The 18,124-nt window shown below is 49.8% G+C and overlaps 1 protein-coding gene across 1 annotated transcript in view; it reads right to left on the reverse strand.

Annotated features, from left to right (window-relative positions):
* Positions 1–15,313: 15,313 nt before the first annotated feature.
* LOC128654739 (zinc finger protein 37A) overlaps positions 15,314–18,124 on the reverse strand; it is a 130,688-nt gene continuing 127,877 nt past the window's right edge. Inside the window, exon 6 of the mRNA XM_053708835.1 lies at positions 15,314–17,536. Within this exon, the coding sequence (XP_053564810.1) occupies positions 16,688–17,536 (849 nt within the window). The 3' untranslated portion in view covers positions 15,314–16,687. The remainder of the gene's footprint in view (positions 17,537–18,124) is intronic.

Consider the following 18,124-nt stretch of genomic DNA (forward strand, 5'->3'; position numbering starts at 1 on the left):
GTGAGAGACCAGATTGTGTCCCTGATTGTGAGAGACCAGAGTGTGTCCCTGATTGTGAGAGCCCAAAGTGTGTCCAGGAAACTGAGAGACCAGAGTGTGTCCCTCAGTGTGAGAGCCTAGAGTGTGCCCCTGATTGTAAGAGACCAAAATGTGTCCCTGATTGTGAGAGACCAGATTGTGTTACTGATTGTGAGAACCCAGAGTGTGTCCCTGATTGTGAGAGCACAGAGTGTGTCCCTGATTGTGAGAGCACAGAGTTTGTCCCTGATTGTGAGAGCCCAGAGTTTGTCCCTTATTGTGAGAGCCTACAGTGTGTCCCTGATTGTAAGACCCCAGAATGTGTCCCTGATTGTAAGAGAGACCAGATTGTGTCCCTGATTGTGAGAGACCAGAGTGTGTCCCTGATTGTGAGAGCCCAAAGTGTGTCCAGGAAACTGAGAGACCAGAGTGTGTCCCTCAGTGTGAGAGCCTAGAGTGTGCCCCTGATTGTAAGAGACCAAAATGTGTCCCTGATTGTGAGAGACCAGATTGTGTTACTGATTGTGAGAACCCAGAGTGTGTCCCTGATTGTGAGAGCACAGAGTGTGTCCCTGATTGTGAGAGCACAGAGTTTGTCCCTGATTGTGAGAGCCCAGAGTTTGTCCCTTATTGTGAGAGCCTAGTGTGTCCCTGATTGTAAGACCCCAGAATGTGTCCCTGATTGTAAGAGCCCAGAGTGTGTCCCTGATTGTGAGAGCCCAGAGTGTGTCCCTGATTGTGAGAGCCCAGAGGGTGTCCCTGATTGTAAGAGCCCAGAGTGTGTCCATGATTGTAAGAGCCCAGAGTGTGTCCCTGATTGTAAGAGCCCAGAGTGTGTCCATGATTGTAAGAGCCCAGAGTGTGTCCCTGATTGTAAGAGCACAGAGTGTGTCCCTTATTGTCAGAGCACAGAGTGTGTCCCTTATTGTCAGAGCACAGAGTGTGTCCCTTATTGTCAGAGCACAGAGTGTGTCCCTTATTGTCAGAGCACAGAGTGTGTCCCTGATTGTAAGAGCACCGAGTGTGTCCCTTATTGTCAGAGCACAGAGTGTGTCCCTGATTGTAAGAGCCCAGAGTGTGTCCCTGATTGTGAGAGCCCAGTGTTTCTCTGACTGTGAGAGCCTAGAATGAGTCCCTGATTGTGAGAGCCCAGAATGAGTCCCTGATTGTAAGAGCCCAGAGTGTGTCCCTGATTGTAAGAGCCCAGAGTGTGTCCCTGATTGTAAGAGCCCAGAATGTGTCCCTGATTGTAAGAGCCCAGAATGTGCCCCTGATTGTGAGAGCCCAGAGTGTGTCCCTGATTGTAAGAGCCCAGAATTTGTCCCTGATTGTGAGAGCCCAGAATGAGTCCCTGATTGTAAGAGCCTAGAGTGTGTCCCTGATTGTAAGAGCCCAGAATGTGTCCCTGATTGTGAGAGCCCAGAGTGTGTCCCTTATTGTCAGAGCAGAGTGTGTCCCTGATTGTAAGAGCCCAGAGTGTGTCCCTGATTGTGAGAGCCCAGAGTGTTTCCCTGATTGTGAGAGCCTAGAATGTGTCCCTGATTGTGAGAGCCCAGAGTGTGTCCCTTATTGTCAGAGCAGAGTGTGTCCCTGATTGTAAGAGCACAGAGTGTGTCCCTGATTGTGAGAGCCTAGAATGTGTCCCTGATTGTAAGAGCCCAGAATGTGTCCCTGATTGTGAGAGCCCAGAGTGTGTCCCTGATTGTAAGAGCCCAGAGTGTGTCCCTGATTGTGAGAGCCCAGAGTGTTTCCCTGATTGTGAGAGCCTAGAGTGTGTCCCTGATTGTAAGAGCCCAGAATGTGTCCCTGATTGTGAGAGCCCAGAGTGTGTCCCTGATTGTAAGAGCCCAGAGTGTGTCCCTGATTGTGAGAGCCCAGAGTGTTTCCCTGATTGTGAGAGCCTAGAATGTGTCCCTGATTGTGAGAGCCCAGAGTGTGTCCCTTATTGTCAGAGCAGAGTGTGTCCCTGATTGTAAGAGCACAGAGTGTGTCCCTGATTGTGAGAGCCTAGAATGTGTCCCTGATTGTGAGAGCCCAGAGTGTGTCCCTTATTGTCAGAGCAGAGTGTGTCCCTGATTGTGAGAGCCCAGAGTGTGTCCCTGATTGTGAGAGCCCAGAATGTATCCCTGATTGTAAGAGCACAGAGTGTGTCCCTTATTGTCAGAGCAGAGTGTGTCCCTGATTGTGAGAGCCCAGAGTGTGTCCCTGATTGTAAGAGCCCAGAGTGTGTCCCTGATTGTAAGAGCCCAGAGTGTGTCCCTGATTGTAAGAGCCCAGAGTGTGTCCCGGATTGTAAGAGCCCAGAGTGTGTCCCTGATTGTGAGAGCACAGAGTGTGTCCCTGATTGTGAGAGCCCAGAGTGTGTCCCTGATTGTGAGAGCACAGAGTGTGTCCCTGATTGTGAGAGCCCAGAATGAGTCCCTGATTGTAAGAGCCCAGAGTGTGTCCCTGAATGTATGAGCCCAGAGTGTGTCCCTGATTGTGAGAGCACAGAGTGTGTCCCTGATTGTGAGAGCACAGAGTGTGTCCCTTATTGTCAGAGCAGAGTGTGTCCCTGATTGTGAGAGCCCAGAGTGTGTCCCTGATTGTGAGAGCCCAGAATGTATCCCTGATTGTAAGAGCACAGAGTGTGTCCCTTATTGTCAGAGCAGAGTGTGTCCCTGATTGTGAGAGCCCAGAGTGTGTCCCTGATTGTAAGAGCCCAGAGTGTGTCCCTGATTGTAAGAGCCCAGAGTGTGTCCCTGATTGTAAGAGCCCAGAGTGTGTCCCTGATTGTAAGAGCCCAGAGTGTGTCCCTGATTGTAAGAGCCCAGAGTGTGTCCCTGATTGTAAGAGCCCAGAGTGTGTCCCTGATTGTGAGAGCACAGAGTGTGTCCCTGATTGTAAGAGCCCAGAGTGTGTCCCTGATTGTAAGAGCCCAGAGTGTGTCCCTGATTGTGAGAGCACACAGTGTGTCCCTGATTGTGAGAGCCCAGAGTGTGTCCCTGATTGTAAGAGCCCAGAGTGTGTCCCTGATTGTGAGAGCCCAGAGTGTGTCCCTGATTGTAAGAGCCCAGAGTGTGTCCCTGATTGTGAGAGCACAGAGTGTGTCCCTGATTGTGAGAGCACAGAGTGTGTCCCTGATTGTGAGAGCACACAGTGTGTCCCTGATTGTGAGAGCCCAGAGTGTGTCCCTGATTGTAAGAGCCCAGAGTGTGTCCCTGATTGTGAGAGCCCAGAGTGTGTCCCTGATTGTAAGAGCCCAGAGTGTGTCCCTGATTGTGAGAGCACAGAGTGTGTCCCTGATTGTGAGAGCACAGAGTGTGTCCCTGATTGTGAGAGCCCAGAATGAGTCCCTGATTGTGAGAGCCCAGAATGAGTCCCTGATTGTGAGAGCCCAGAGTGTGTCCCTTATTGTCAGAGCACAGAGTGTGCCCCTTATTGTGAGAGCCCAGAGTGTGTCCCTGAATATAAGAGCACAGAGTGTGTCCCTGAATGTAAGAGCCCAGAGTGTGTCCCTGAATGTCAGAGCCCAGAGTGTGTCCCTGAATGTCAGAGCCCAGAGTGTGTCCCTGATTGTCAGAGCTCAGAGTGTGTCCCTGATTGTGAGAGCCCAGAGTGTATCCCTGATTGTAAGAGCCCAGAGTGTGTCCCTGATTGTGAGAGCCCAGAGTGTGTCCCTGATTGTAAGAGCCCAGAGTGTGTCCCTGATTGTGAGAGCCCAGAGTGTGTTCCTGATTTTAAGAGCCCAGAGTGTGTCCCTGATTGTGAGAGCCCAGAGTGTGTCCCTGATTGTGAGAGCCCAGAGTGTGTCCCTGAATGTAAGAGCACAGAGTGTGTCCCTGATTGTGAGAGCACAGAGTGTGTCCCTGATTGTGAGAACCTAGAGTGTGTCCCTGATTGTGAGAACCCAGAGTGTGTCCCTGAATGTCAGAGCCCAGAGTGTGTCCCTTATTGTAAGGGCCCAGAGTGTGTCCCTGATTGTAAGAGCCCAGAGTGTGCCCCTGATTGTAAGAGCCCAGAGTGTGTCCCTGATTGTGAGAGCCCAGAGTGTGTCCCTTATTGTAAGAGCCCAGAGTGTGTCCCTGATTGTAAGAGCCCAGAGTGTGTCCCTGATTGTAAGAGTCCAGAGTGTGTCCCTGATTGTAAGAGCACAGAGTGTGTCCCTTATTGTCAGAGCAGAGTGTGTCCCTGATTGTGAGAGCCCAGAGTGTGTCCCTGATTGTAAGAGCCCAGAGTGTGTCCCTGATTGTAAGAGCCCAGAATGTGTCCCTGATTGTAAGAGCCCAGAGTGTGTCCCTAAATGTCAGAGCCCAGAGTGTGTCCCTGATTGTGAGAGCCCAGAGTGTGTCCCTGATTGTAAGAGCCCAGAGTGTGTCCCTGATTGTGAGAGCCCAGAGTGTGTCCCTGATTGTAAGAGCCCAGAGTGTGTCCCTGATTGTAAGAGCCCAGAGTGTGTCCCTGATTGTGAGAGCACAGAGTGTGTCCCTGATTGTGAGAGCCCAGAGTGTGTCCCTGATTGTAAGAGCCCAGAGTGTGTCCCTGATTGTGAGAGCCCAGAGTGTGTCCCTGATTGTAAGAGCCCAGAGTGTGTCCCTGATTGTGAGAGCCCAGAGTGTGTCCCTGATTGTAAGAGCCCAGAGTGTGTCCCTGATTGTAAGAGCCCAGAGTGTGTCCCTGATTGTAAGAGCCCAGAATGTGTCCCTGATTGTAAGAGCCCAGAATGTGTCCCTGATTGTAAGAGCCCAGAGTGTGTCCCTGAATGTCAGAGCCCAGAGTGTGTCCCTGATTGTGAGAGCCCAGAGTGTGTCCCTGATTTTAAGAGCCCAGAATGTGTCCCTGATTGTAAGAGCCCAGAGTGTGTCCCTGATTGTAAGAGCCCAGAGTGTGTCCCTGATTGTAAGAGCCCAGAGTGTGTCCCTGATTGTCAGAGCCCAGAGTGTGTCCCTGATTGTGAGAGCAGAGTGTGTCCCTGATTGTGAGAGCCCAGAGTGTGTCCCTGATTGTGAGAGCCCAGAGTGTGTCCCTGATTGTGAGAGCCCAGAGTGTGTCCCTTATTGTCAGAGCACAGAGTGTGTCCCTGATTGTGAGAGCCCAGAGTGTGTCCCTGAATGTAAGAGCCCAGAGTGTGTCCCTGATTGTGAGAGCCCAGAGTGTGTTCCTGATTGTAAGAGCCCAGATTGTGTTCCTGATTGTAAGAGCCCAGAGTGTGTCCCTGATTGTGAGAGCCCAGAGTGTGTCCCTGATTGTAAGAGCCCAGAGTGTGTCCCTGATTGTGAGAGCCCAGAGTGTGTCCCTGATTGTAAGAGCCCAGAGTGTGCCCCTGATTGTGAGAGCCCAGATTGTGTTCCTGATTGTAAGAGCCCAGAGTGTGTCCCTGATTGTAAGAGCCCAGATTGTGTTCCTGATTGTAAGAGCACAGAGTGTGTCCCTGATTGTAAGAGCCCAGAGTGTGTCCCTGATTGTGAGAGCACAGAGTGTGTCCCTGATTGTGAGAGCACAGAGTGTGTCCCTGATTGTGAGAGCCCAGAGTGTGTCCCTGATTGTGAGAGCACAGAGTGTGTCCCTGATTGTGAGAGCACAGAGTGTGTCCCTGATTGTGAGAACCTAGAGTGTGTCCCTGATTGTGAGAACCCAGAGTGTGTCCCTGAATGTCAGAGCCCAGAGTGTGTCCCTTATTGTAAGGGCCCAGAGTGTGTCCCTGATTGTAAGAGCCCAGAGTGTGCCCCTGATTGTAAGAGCCCAGAGTGTGTCCCTGATTGTGAGAGCCCCGAGTGTGTCCCTTATTGTAAGAGCCCAGAGTGTGTCCCTGATTGTAAGAGCCCAGAGTGTGTCCCTGATTGTAAGAGTCCAGAGTGTGTCCCTGATTGTAAGAGCCCAGAGTGTGTCCCTGAATGTCAGAGCCCAGAGTGTGTCCCTGATTGTGAGAGCCCAGAGTGTGTCCCTGATTGTGAGAGCCCAGAATGAGTCCCTGATTGTGAGAGCCCAGAATGAGTCCCTGATTGTGAGAGCCCAGAGTGTGTCCCTTATTGTCAGAGCACAGAGTGTGCCCCTTATTGTGAGAGCCCAGAGTGTGTCCCTGAATATAAGAGCACAGAGTGTGTCCCTGAATGTAAGAGCCCAGAGTGTGTCCCTGAATGTCAGAGCCCAGAGTGTGTCCCTGAATGTCAGAGCCCAGAGTGTGTCCCTGATTGTCAGAGCTCAGAGTGTGTCCCTGATTGTGAGAGCCCAGAGTGTATCCCTGATTGTAAGAGCCCAGAGTGTGTCCCTGATTGTGAGAGCCCAGAGTGTATCCCTGATTGTAAGAGCACCGAGTGTGTCCCTTATTGTCAGAGCACAGAGTGTGTCCCTGATTGTAAGAGCCCAGAGTGTGTCCCTGATTGTGAGAGCCCAGAATGAGTCCCTGATTGTAAGAGCCCAGAGTGTGTCCCTGATTGTGAGAGCCCAGAGTGTGTCCCTGATTGTGAGAGCCCAGAGTGTGTCCCTGAATGTAAGAGCACAGAGTGTGTCCCTGATTGTGAGAGCACAGAGTGTGTCCCTGATTGTGAGAACCTAGAGTGTGTCCCTGATTGTGAGAACCCAGAGTGTGTCCCTGAATGTCAGAGCCCAGAGTGTGTCCCTTATTGTAAGGGCCCAGAGTGTGTCCCTGATTGTAAGAGCCCAGAGTGTGCCCCTGATTGTAAGAGCCCAGAGTGTGTCCCTGATTGTGAGAGCCCAGAGTGTGTCCCTTATTGTAAGAGCCCAGAGTGTGTCCCTGATTGTAAGAGCCCAGAGTGTGTCCCTGATTGTAAGAGCCCAGAGTGTGTCCCTGATTGTAAGAGCACAGAGTGTGTCCCTTATTGTCAGAGCAGAGTGTGTCCCTGATTGTGAGAGCCCAGAGTGTGTCCCTGATTGTAAGAGCCCAGAGTGTGTCCCTGATTGTAAGAGCCCAGAATGTGTCCCTGATTGTAAGAGCCCAGAGTGTGTCCCTGAATGTCAGAGCCCAGAGTGTGTCCCTGATTGTGAGAGCCCAGAGTGTGTCCCTGATTGTAAGAGCCCAGAGTGTGTCCCTGATTGTGAGAGCCCAGAGTGTGTCCCTGATTGTAAGAGCCCAGAGTGTGTCCCTGATTGTAAGAGCCCAGAGTGTGTCCCTGATTGTGAGAGCACAGAGTGTGTCCCTGATTGTGAGAGCCCAGAGTGTGTCCCTGATTGTAAGAGCCCAGAGTGTGTCCCTGATTGTGAGAGCCCAGAGTGTGTCCCTGATTGTAAGAGCCCAGAGTGTGTCCCTGATTGTGAGAGCCCAGAGTGTGTCCCTGATTGTAAGAGCCCAGAGTGTGTCCCTGATTGTAAGAGCCCAGAGTGTGTCCCTGATTGTAAGAGCCCAGAATGTGTCCCTGATTGTAAGAGCCCAGAATGTGTCCCTGATTGTAAGAGCCCAGAGTGTGTCCCTGAATGTCAGAGCCCAGAGTGTGTCCCTGATTGTGAGAGCCCAGAGTGTGTCCCTGATTTTAAGAGCCCAGAATGTGTCCCTGATTGTAAGAGCCCAGAGTGTGTCCCTGATTGTAAGAGCCCAGAGTGTGTCCCTGATTGTAAGAGCCCAGAGTGTGTCCCTGATTGTCAGAGCCCAGAGTGTGTCCCTGATTGTGAGAGCAGAGTGTGTCCCTGATTGTGAGAGCCCAGAGTGTGTCCCTGATTGTGAGAGCCCAGAGTGTGTCCCTGATTGTGAGAGCCCAGAGTGTGTCCCTTATTGTCAGAGCACAGAGTGTGTCCCTGATTGTGAGAGCCCAGAGTGTGTCCCTGAATGTAAGAGCCCAGAGTGTGTCCCTGATTGTGAGAGCCCAGAGTGTGTTCCTGATTGTAAGAGCCCAGATTGTGTTCCTGATTGTAAGAGCCCAGAGTGTGTCCCTGATTGTGAGAGCCCAGAGTGTGTCCCTGATTGTAAGAGTCCAGAGTGTGTCCCTGATTGTGAGAGCCCAGAGTGTGTCCCTGATTGTAAGAGCCCAGAGTGTGCCCCTGATTGTGAGAGCCCAGATTGTGTTCCTGATTGTAAGAGCCCAGAGTGTGTCCCTGATTGTAAGAGCCCAGATTGTGTTCCTGATTGTAAGAGCACAGAGTGTGTCCCTGATTGTAAGAGCCCAGAGTGTGTCCCTGATTGTGAGAGCACAGAGTGTGTCCCTGATTGTGAGAGCACAGAGTGTGTCCCTGATTGTGAGAGCCCAGAGTGTGTCCCTGATTGTAAGAGCCCAGAGTGTGTCCCTGATTGTGAGAGCCCAGAGTGTGTCCCTGATTGTAAGAGCCCAGAGTGTGTCCCTGATTGTGAGAGCACAGAGTGTGTCCCTGATTGTGAGAGCACAGAGTGTGTCCCTGATTGTGAGAGCCCAGAATGAGTCCCTGATTGTGAGAGCCCAGAATGAGTCCCTGATTGTGAGAGCCCAGAGTGTGTCCCTTATTGTCAGAGCACAGAGTGTGCCCCTGATTGTGAGAGCCCAGAGTGTGTCCCTGATTGTAAGAGCCCAGAGTGTGTCCCTGATTGTGAGAGCCCAGAGTGTGTCCCTGAATGTAAGAGCACAGAGTGTGTCCCTGAATGTAAGAGCCCAGAGTGTGTCCCTGAATGTCAGAGCCTAGAGTGTGTCCCTTATTGTCAGAGCACAGAGTGTGTCCCTGATTGTGAGAGCCCAGAGTGTATCCCTGATTGTAAGAGCCCAGAGTGTGTCCCTGATTGTGAGAGCCCAGTGTGTCCCTGATTGTAAGAGCCCAGAGTGTGTCCCTGATTGTGAGAGCCCAGAGTGTGTTCCTGATTGTAAGAGCCCAGAGTGTGTCCCTGATTGTGAGAGCCCAGAGTGTGTCCCTGATTGTGAGAGCCCAGAGTGTGTCCCTGAATGTAAGAGCACAGAGTGTGTCCCTGATTGTGAGAGCACAGAGTGTGTCCCTGATTGTGAGAACCTAGAGTGTGTCCCTGATTGTGAGAACCCAGAGTGTGTCCCTGAATGTCAGAGCCCAGAGTGTGTCCCTTATTGTAAGAGCCCAGAGTGTGTCCCTGATTGTAAGAGCCCAGAGTGTGTCCCTGATTGTAAGAGCCCAGAGTGTGTCCCTGATTGTGAGAGCCCAGAGTGTGTCCCTTATTGTAAGAGCCCAGAGTGTGTCCCTGATTGTAAGAGCCCAGAGTGTATCCCTGATTGTAAGAGCACAGAGTGTGTCCCTTATTGTCAGAGCAGAGTGTGTCCCTGATTGTGAGAGCCCAGAGTGTGTCCCTGATTGTAAGAGCCCAGAGTGTGTCCCTGATTGTAAGAGCCCAGAATGTGTCCCTGATTGTAAGAGCCCAGAGTGTGTCCCTGAATGTCAGAGCCCAGAGTGTGTCCCTGATTGTGAGAGCCCAGAGTGTGTCCCTGATTGTGAGAGCCCAGAATGAGTCCCTGATTGTGAGAGCCCAGAATGAGTCCCTGATTGTGAGAGCCCAGAGTGTGTCCCTTATTGTCAGAGCACAGAGTGTGCCCCTTATTGTGAGAGCCCAGAGTGTGTCCCTGAATATAAGAGCACAGAGTGTGTCCCTGAATGTAAGAGCCCAGAGTGTGTCCCTGAATGTCAGAGCCCAGAGTGTGTCCCTGAATGTCAGAGCCCAGAGTGTGTCCCTGATTGTCAGAGCTCAGAGTGTGTCCCTGATTGTGAGAGCCCAGAGTGTATCCCTGATTGTAAGAGCCCAGAGTGTGTCCCTGATTGTGAGAGCCCAGAGTGTGTCCCTGATTGTAAGAGCCCAGAGTGTGTCCCTGATTGTGAGAGCCCAGAGTGTGTTCCTGATTGTAAGAGCCCAGAGTGTGTCCCTGATTGTGAGAGCCCAGAGTGTGTCCCTGATTGTGAGAGCCCAGAGTGTGTCCCTGAATGTAAGAGCACAGAGTGTGTCCCTGATTGTGAGAGCACAGAGTGTGTCCCTGATTGTGAGAACCTAGAGTGTGTCCCTGATTGTGAGAACCCAGAGTGTGTCCCTGAATGTCAGAGCCCAGAGTGTGTCCCTTATTGTAAGGGCCCAGAGTGTGTCCCTGATTGTAAGAGCCCAGAGTGTGCCCCTGATTGTAAGAGCCCAGAGTGTGTCCCTGATTGTGAGAGCCCAGAGTGTGTCCCTTATTGTAAGAGCCCAGAGTGTGTCCCTGATTGTAAGAGCCCAGAGTGTGTCCCTGATTGTAAGAGTCCAGAGTGTGTCCCTGATTGTAAGAGCACAGAGTGTGTCCCTTATTGTCAGAGCAGAGTGTGTCCCTGATTGTGAGAGCCCAGAGTGTGTCCCTGATTGTAAGAGCCCAGAGTGTGTCCCTGATTGTAAGAGCCCAGAGTGTGTCCCTGATTGTAAGAGCCCAGAGTGTGTCCCTGATTGTAAGAGCCCAGAGTGTGTCCCTGATTGTAAGAGCCCAGAATGTGTCCCTGATTGTAAGAGCCCAGAATGTGTCCCTGATTGTAAGAGCCCAGAGTGTGTCCCTGAATGTCAGAGCCCAGAGTGTGTCCCTGATTGTGAGAGCCCAGAGTGTGTCCCTGATTTTAAGAGCCCAGAATGTGTCCCTGATTGTAAGAGCCCAGAGTGTGTCCCTGATTGTAAGAGCCCAGAGTGTGTCCCTGATTGTAAGAGCCCAGAGTGTGTCCCTGATTGTCAGAGCCCAGAGTGTGTTCCTGATTGTGAGAGCAGAGTGTGTCCCTGATTGTGAGAGCCCAGAGTGTGTCCCTGATTGTGAGAGCCCAGAGTGTGTCCCTGATTGTGAGAGCCCAGAGTGTGTCCCTTATTGTCAGAGCACAGAGTGTGTCCCTGATTGTGAGAGCCCAGAGTGTGTCCCTGAATGTAAGAGCCCAGAGTGTGTCCCTGATTGTGAGAGCCCAGAGTGTGTCCCTGATTGTGAGAGCCCAGAGTGTGTCCCTGAATGTAAGAGCCCAGAGTGTGTCCCTGATTGTGAGAGCCCAGAGTGTGTCCCTGATTGTGAGAGCACAGAGTGTGTCCCTGAATGTCAGAGCCTAGTGTGTGTCCCTTATTGTCAGAGCACAGAGTGTGTCCCTGAATGTGAGAGCCCAGAGTGTGTCCCTGATTGTGAGAGCCCAGAGTGTGTCCCTGATTGTGAGAGCCCAGAGTGTGTTCCTGATTGTAAGAGCCCAGAGTGTGTCCCTGATTGTGAGAGCCCAGAGTGTGTCCCTGATTGTAAGAGTCCAGAGTGTGTCCCTGATTGTGAGAGCCCAGAGTGTGTCCCTGATTGTAAGAGCCCAGAGTGTGCCCCTGATTGTGAGAGCCCAGATTGTGTTCCTGATTGTAAGAGCCCAGAGTGTGTCCCTGATTGTAAGAGCCCAGATTGTGTTCCTGATTGTAAGAGCACAGAGTGTGTCCCTGATTGTAAGAGCCCAGAGTGTGTCCCTGATTGTGAGAGCACAGAGTGTGTCCCTGATTGTGAGAGCACAGAGTGTGTCCCTGATTGTGAGAGCCCAGAGTGTGTCCCTGATTGTAAGAGCCCAGAGTGTGTCCCTGATTGTGAGAGCCCAGAGTGTGTCCCTGATTGTAAGAGCCCAGAGTGTGTCCCTGATTGTGAGAGCACAGAGTGTGTCCCTGATTGTGAGAGCACAGAGTGTGTCCCTGATTGTGAGAGCCCAGAATGAGTCCCTGATTGTGAGAGCCCAGAATGAGTCCCTGATTGTGAGAGCCCAGAGTGTGTCCCTTATTGTCAGAGCACAGAGTGTGCCCCTGATTGTGAGAGCCCAGAGTGTGTCCCTGATTGTGAGAGCCCAGAGTGTGTCCCTGAATGTAAGAGCACAGAGTGTGTCCCTGAATGTAAGAGCCCAGAGTGTGTCCCTGAATGTCAGAGCCTAGAGTGTGTCCCTTATTGTCAGAGCTCAGAGTGTGTCCCTGATTGTGAGAGCCCAGAGTGTATCCCTGATTGTAAGAGCCCAGAGTGTGTCCCTGATTGTGAGAGCACAGTGTGTCCCTGATTGTAAGAGCCCAGAGTGTGTCCCTGATTGTGAGAGCCCAGAGTGTGTTCCTGATTGTAAGAGCCCAGAGTGTGTCCCTGATTGTGAGAGCCCAGAGTGTGTCCCTGATTGTGAGAGCCCAGAGTGTGTCCCTGAATGTAAGAGCACAGAGTGTGTCCCTGATTGTGAGAGCACAGAGTGTGTCCCTGATTGTGAGAACCTAGAGTGTGTCCCTGATTGTGAGAACCCAGAGTGTGTCCCTGAATGTCAGAGCCCAGAGTGTGTCCCTTATTGTAAGAGCCCAGAGTGTGTCCCTGATTTTAAGAGCCCAGAGTGTGTCCCTGATTGTAAGAGCCCAGAGTGTGTCCCTGATTGTGAGAGCCCAGAGTGTGTCCCTTATTGTAAGAGCCCAGAGTGTGTCCCTGATTGTAAGAGCCCAGAGTGTGTCCCTGATTGTAAGAGTCCAGAGTGTGTCCCTGATTGTAAGAGCACAGAGTGTGTCCCTTATTGTCAGAGCAGAGTGTGTCCCTGATTGTGAGAGCCCAGAGTGTGTCCCTGATTGTAAGAGCCCAGAGTGTGTCCCTGATTGTAAGAGCCCAGAATGTGTCCCTGATTGTAAGAGCCCAGAGTGTGTCCCTGAATGTCAGAGCCCAGAGTGTGTCCCTGATTGTGAGAGCCCAGAGTGTGTCCCTGATTGTAAGAGCCCAGAGTGTGTCCCTGATTGTGAGAGCCCAGAGTGTGTCCCTGATTGTAAGAGCCCAGAGTGTGTCCCTGATTGTAAGAGCCCAGAGTGTGTCCCTGATTGTGAGAGCACAGAGTGTGTCCCTGATTGTGAGAGCCCAGAGTGTGTCCCTGATTGTAAGAGCCCAGAGTGTGTCCCTGATTGTGAGAGCCCAGAGTGTGTCCCTGATTGTAAGAGCCCAGAGTGTGTCCCTGATTGTGAGAGCCCAGAGTGTGTCCCTGATTGTAAGAGCCCAGAGTGTGTCCCTGATTGTAAGAGCCCAGAATGTGTCCCTGATTGTAAGAGCCCAGAGTGTGTCCCTGAATGTCAGAGCCCAGAGTGTGTCCCTGATTGTGAGAGCCCAGAGTGTGTCCCTGATTTTAAGAGCCCAGAATGTGTCCCTGATTGTAAGAGCCCAGAGTGTGTCCCTGATTGTAAGAGCCCAGAGTGTGTCCCTGATTGTGAGAACCTAGAGTGTGTCCCTGATTGTAAGAGCCCAGAGTGTGTCCCTGATTGTCAGAGCCCAGAGTGTGTCCCTGATTGTGAGAGCAGAGTGTGTCCCTGATTGTGAGAGCCCAGAGTGTGTCCCTGATTGTGAGAGCCCAGAGTGTGTCCCTGATTGTGAGAGCCCAGAGTGTGTCCCTTATTGTCAGAGCACAGAGTGTGTCCCTGATTGTGAGAGCCCAGAGTGTGTCCCTGAATGTAAGAGCCCAGAGTGTGTCCCTGATTGTGAGAGCCCAGAGTGTGTCCCTGATTGTGAGAGCCCAGAGTGTGTCCCTGATTGTGAGAGCCCAGAGTGTGTCCCTGATTGTGAGAGCCCAGAGTGTGTCCCTGATTGTGAGAGCACAGAGTGTGTCCCTGAATGTCAGAGCCTAGTGTGTGTCCCTTATTGTCAGAGCACAGAGTGTGTCCCTGAATGTGAGAGCCCAGAGTGTGTTCCTGATTGTAAGAGCCCAGATTGTGTTCCTGATTGTAAGATCCCAGAGTGTGTCCCTGATTGTGAGAGCCCAGAGTGTGTCCCTGATTGTAAGAGTCCAGAGTGTGTCCCTGATTGTGAGAGCCCAGAGTGTGTCCCTGATTGTAAGAGCCCAGAGTGTGCCCCTGATTGTGAGAGCCCAGATTGTGTTCCTGATTGTAAGAGCCCAGAGTGTGTCCCTGATTGTAAGAGCCCAGATTGTGTCCCTGATTGTGAGAGCCCAGAGTGTGTCCCTGATTGTGAGAGCACAGAGTGTGTCCCTGAATGTCAGAGCCTAGTGTGTGTCCCTTATTGTCAGAGCACAGAGTGTGTCCCTGATTGTGAGAGCCCAGAGTGTGTCCCTGATTGTAAGAGCCCAGAGTGTGTCCCTGATTGTAAGAGCCCAGATTGTGTTCCTGATTGTGAGAGCCCAGAGTGTGTCCCTGATTGTAAGAGCCCAGAGTGTGTCCCTGATTGTAAGAGCCCAGATTGTGTTCCTGATTGTGAGAGCCCAGAGTGTGTCCCTGATTGTCAGAGCACAGAGTGTGTCCCTGATTGTAAGAGCCCAGAGTGTGTCCCTGATTGTAAGAGCCCAGATTGTGTTCCTGATTGTGAGAGCCCAGAGTGTGTCCCTGATTGTAAGAGCACAGAATGTGTCCCTGATTGTAATAGCCCAGAGTGTGTCCCTGATTGTAAGAGCACAGAGTGTGTCCCTGAATGTCAGAGCCCAGAGTGTGTCCCTGATTGTGAGAGCACAGAGTGTGTCCCTTATTGTAAGAGCCCAGAGTGTGCCCCTGATTGTGAGAGCACAGAGTGTGTCCCTTATTGTAAGAGCCCAGAGTGTGCCCCTGATTGTGAGAGCCCAGAGTGTGTCCCTTATTGTAAGAGCCCAGAGTGTGTCCCTTATTGTAAGAGCCCAGAGTGTGTCCCTGATTGTGAGAGCACAGAGTGTGTCCCTGAATGTAAGAGCACAGAGTGTGTCCCTGATTGTAAGAGCCCAGAGTGTGTCCCTTATTGTCAGAGCACAGAGTGTGTCCCTTATTGTCAGAGCACAGAGTGTGTCCCTGATTGTCAGAGCCCAGAGTGTGTCCCTTATTGTCAGAGCACAGAGTGTGTCCCTTATTGTAAGAGCACAGAGTGTGTCCCTTATTGTCAGAGCACAGAGTGTGTCCCTTATTGTAAGAGCACAGAGTGTGTCCCTTATTGTCAGAGCACAGAGTGTGTCCCTGATTGTGAGAGCCCAGAGTGTGTCCCTGATTGTTGGAGCCCAGAGTGTGTCCATGATTGTCAGAGCCCAGAGTGTGTCCCTGATTGTTGGAGCCCAGAGTGTGTCCATGATTGTAAGAGCCCAGAGTGTGTCCCTTATTGTCAGAGCACAGAGTGTGTCCCTTATTGTCAGAGCACAGAGTGTGTCCCTTATTGTCAGAGCACAGAGTGTGTCCCTTATTGTCAGAGCACAGAGTGTGTCCGTGATTGTGAGAGCCCAGAGTGTGTCCCTGAATGTAAGAGCCCAGAGTGTGTCCCTGATTGTGAAAACACAGAGTGTGTCTCTGATTGTGAAAACACAGAGTGTGTCTGTGATTATAAGAGCCCAGGTTACGTCCCTTAATAATGAGAACCCAGCATCTATCTCCAAACAAAAAGCTCAGCACCAATTAACTGTACAGAGAGTTTAACCATGATAGCATCAATCACACAATTCATATTGAAACTAACAAAAAAATGAAGGAGCCTTTTTTGTCTTTGGTATCGAACTTTATGGCAAATTCCACAAGCAAATGAGTACTAACCACGTTACCACACTTTATAGGGCTCAGTCACTCTGGATAAACAAAAAGATTATAGAGTATAAAGGAAATATAAACATAAACATATAAAAATGGTCAGAGAATAAAACACGTTTTTTCTGAATTTCTCTTCCTGAATTAATTCCTTGCAGATCTTTTTCTACTGACCTGGAACAACTGTCTGTGCCATTTCAGCAGAGATGCTGGTAAAGTCATTTAGTTTTACTGCAAAAAATAAAGTGGTAGAGAGCAGTATGGTGCTTTTAATTCTGTAGATGTTCACCCTTGAACCTTGCTGTACCATGCTGTAAATGATCTGTAAAAACGCAGACATTTTAGCTTTACCCGGTTGAATCATGATGGTTGTGGTAAATGACACGTTTTACTGGACCAAAAATTGTGGGGGGAAATTCATTGAGAAAAATAAAATGTAGAATCTACCGGTCTCAAACCCAACGGCACATAAGTTCACATTTCCTTCGAACCAACTACGGATTCTGGCACTAGCGACAAGCTTGCAGCATATCTATGTTTGAAGCGAACAGATGCAAAAACATATTGTATGTATTATTACCCAGAATCCTTAGCTACACTACATGCTTTAGAAAGATCATGCTATTTTAAAAATGTACTTCTATTATTTAATTTGCTTCATTCTCTTGATATACTTTGCTGAAAAGCATAGCTAGATAGGCTCAGTAGCTGCTGATTGATGGTTGCACATAGTTGCCTCGTGTGATTGGCTCATCCATGTGCATTGTTATTTCTTCAACAAAGGATATCTAAAGAATGAAACAAAATAGATCATAGAAGTAAATTGGAATGTTGTTTAAAATTGCATGTTCTATCTGAATCGTGAATGAAAATTTTTGGGTTTAATGTCCCTTTAAGTTCTATTTCTCTAACCTGTATCACATCTAGCTTTGCTCACATATGGCTCAAGTTACAATAACGTATTTATTCACTTTATGTTTTTATGACACTAGCCCTCTTTTTTCATTTGCTCAGGAAGCCACATAATGTGTCCAATATAAGTGCCTTGTGCTATAGTAGCGGCAGCTCTGTCACGCCATGTGCTAAATTGCTGCATACAAACTATGTGACATTATAAGATATGATGAAACCTCGCTGCACAACATCCTCAAACTGTAGTGAGCAAAGGAGCAATATGTGATTAAATCTCTAAACCGTAAAGGCCGTAGCACAGAACCGAATTAGCGTCTGCGGTGAGTTACAGACCTCCTTAGGCACTAATATTGAAGCGCGCAGCATTTACTGGCACTAAGTACATTTTATTCAGCTGTTCCATTGTAAGGATTGTCAGTATAATGAATTGGGATGTTTGTCACTTTTACGTCTGGTTCGCAGCTGCTCATTGATTCTATTGCGGATCTCACAGTGCTCAGACTTTCTCAGATTGAAGTGACGCTCCACAATTCCCATCATCTGGTTCTTAACATTGAGCGGAATACCCTTTCTGCCCCTCAATCCATCCAGGTTCACGTGGTTCACCCACCCCTTGTAAATGTCAAATGGTACAATAGCTCGAAAAATCAGTGCAGCAAACCTGCCTGGCTTCCCCCCACACCTCGAAAGCAGGGACCACTCCCGTTCTGCACTCAAAGGAAGCATGGTGATATTAGGCAATCGTTCCCCCACCCGATACAGTGCCGAATACGGTGGTGAAATTGGCTCACTCTCATCCTCAGTCTTCACTGGGTACACTGCTGTTGCAGAGGGCATCAAATCATCTTCTTCATTTGAAGAGGTGACATAAATCCATGAGCCCTGTTCCCTGTGCTCCTCAGTGAGGGTCCCTACCGGAAAATCATATGCATCCTGCAAGCTGCTCTCAGGAGAGGCCCTGCCTGAAGGTATGGACAGCCTGTCTTCAGACTGGAGACCAGAAATCCGCTCACAGTTACTCCACACTGGGCATGGTGTAGACAGCACCGGAGTACTTGGTTCTGCTGTAGATCTTCCCGCGTTTGTCAAGGTTTTTGCAGCGCATAGCGTGCCCACCATCTCCTTAAGCTCCTTCATCTCTTCACTTAGCTGGTCCAGCTTTGACTTCATGGTTCTCCATTCCTGCTGCACCCGGGCTGAGTTTCTCCGCACTCTTCTTAACTCCTTCAGCACCACTTGGTACCCTTGTACCATTCTCTTTTTCTGTGAATGAAAGTGAAACAAAGCAATGTCACAGTTTATCCCTGTTAAAAACTATATGGGCTTCATGCAGTCTTAAATAATTCCCATTAAAGGGACACTCAATCAAAATTAAACTTTAATTATTCAGATAGAGTACACAATTTTAAACAACTTTCCAATTTACTTCCATTAACAAAATGTGCACAGTCTTTTTATATTTAAACTTTTTGAGTCACCAGCTCCTACTGAGCATGTGCAAGAATAAGTGTGTATGCATTTGTGAATGGCTGATGGCTGTCACATGGTACGTGTATGCATTTCTTATTGGCTGATGGCTGTCACGTGGTACGTGTATGCATTTCTGATTGGCTGATGGCTGTCACATGGTACAGGGAAAGTGGAAAAAGACATCACTTTTAAAATTGTCAGAAACAAAAATCTACTACTCATTTGAAGTTCAGACTAAATGCTATTGCATTGTCTTGTTATTTTGCATTTGCTGATTATGCAAATCTACCGTGTTGACTGGTCCTTTAAACAGATTCTTTAGAACAATAAAAAAACATGATCTTCGTGCTCTATATCTACTGTATTTAAATATACAGGCAC

This window comes from Bombina bombina, chromosome 3 (genome assembly GCF_027579735.1).
Source record: "Bombina bombina isolate aBomBom1 chromosome 3, aBomBom1.pri, whole genome shotgun sequence".
NCBI classification, from domain to species: Eukaryota; Metazoa; Chordata; class Amphibia; order Anura; family Bombinatoridae; genus Bombina; species Bombina bombina.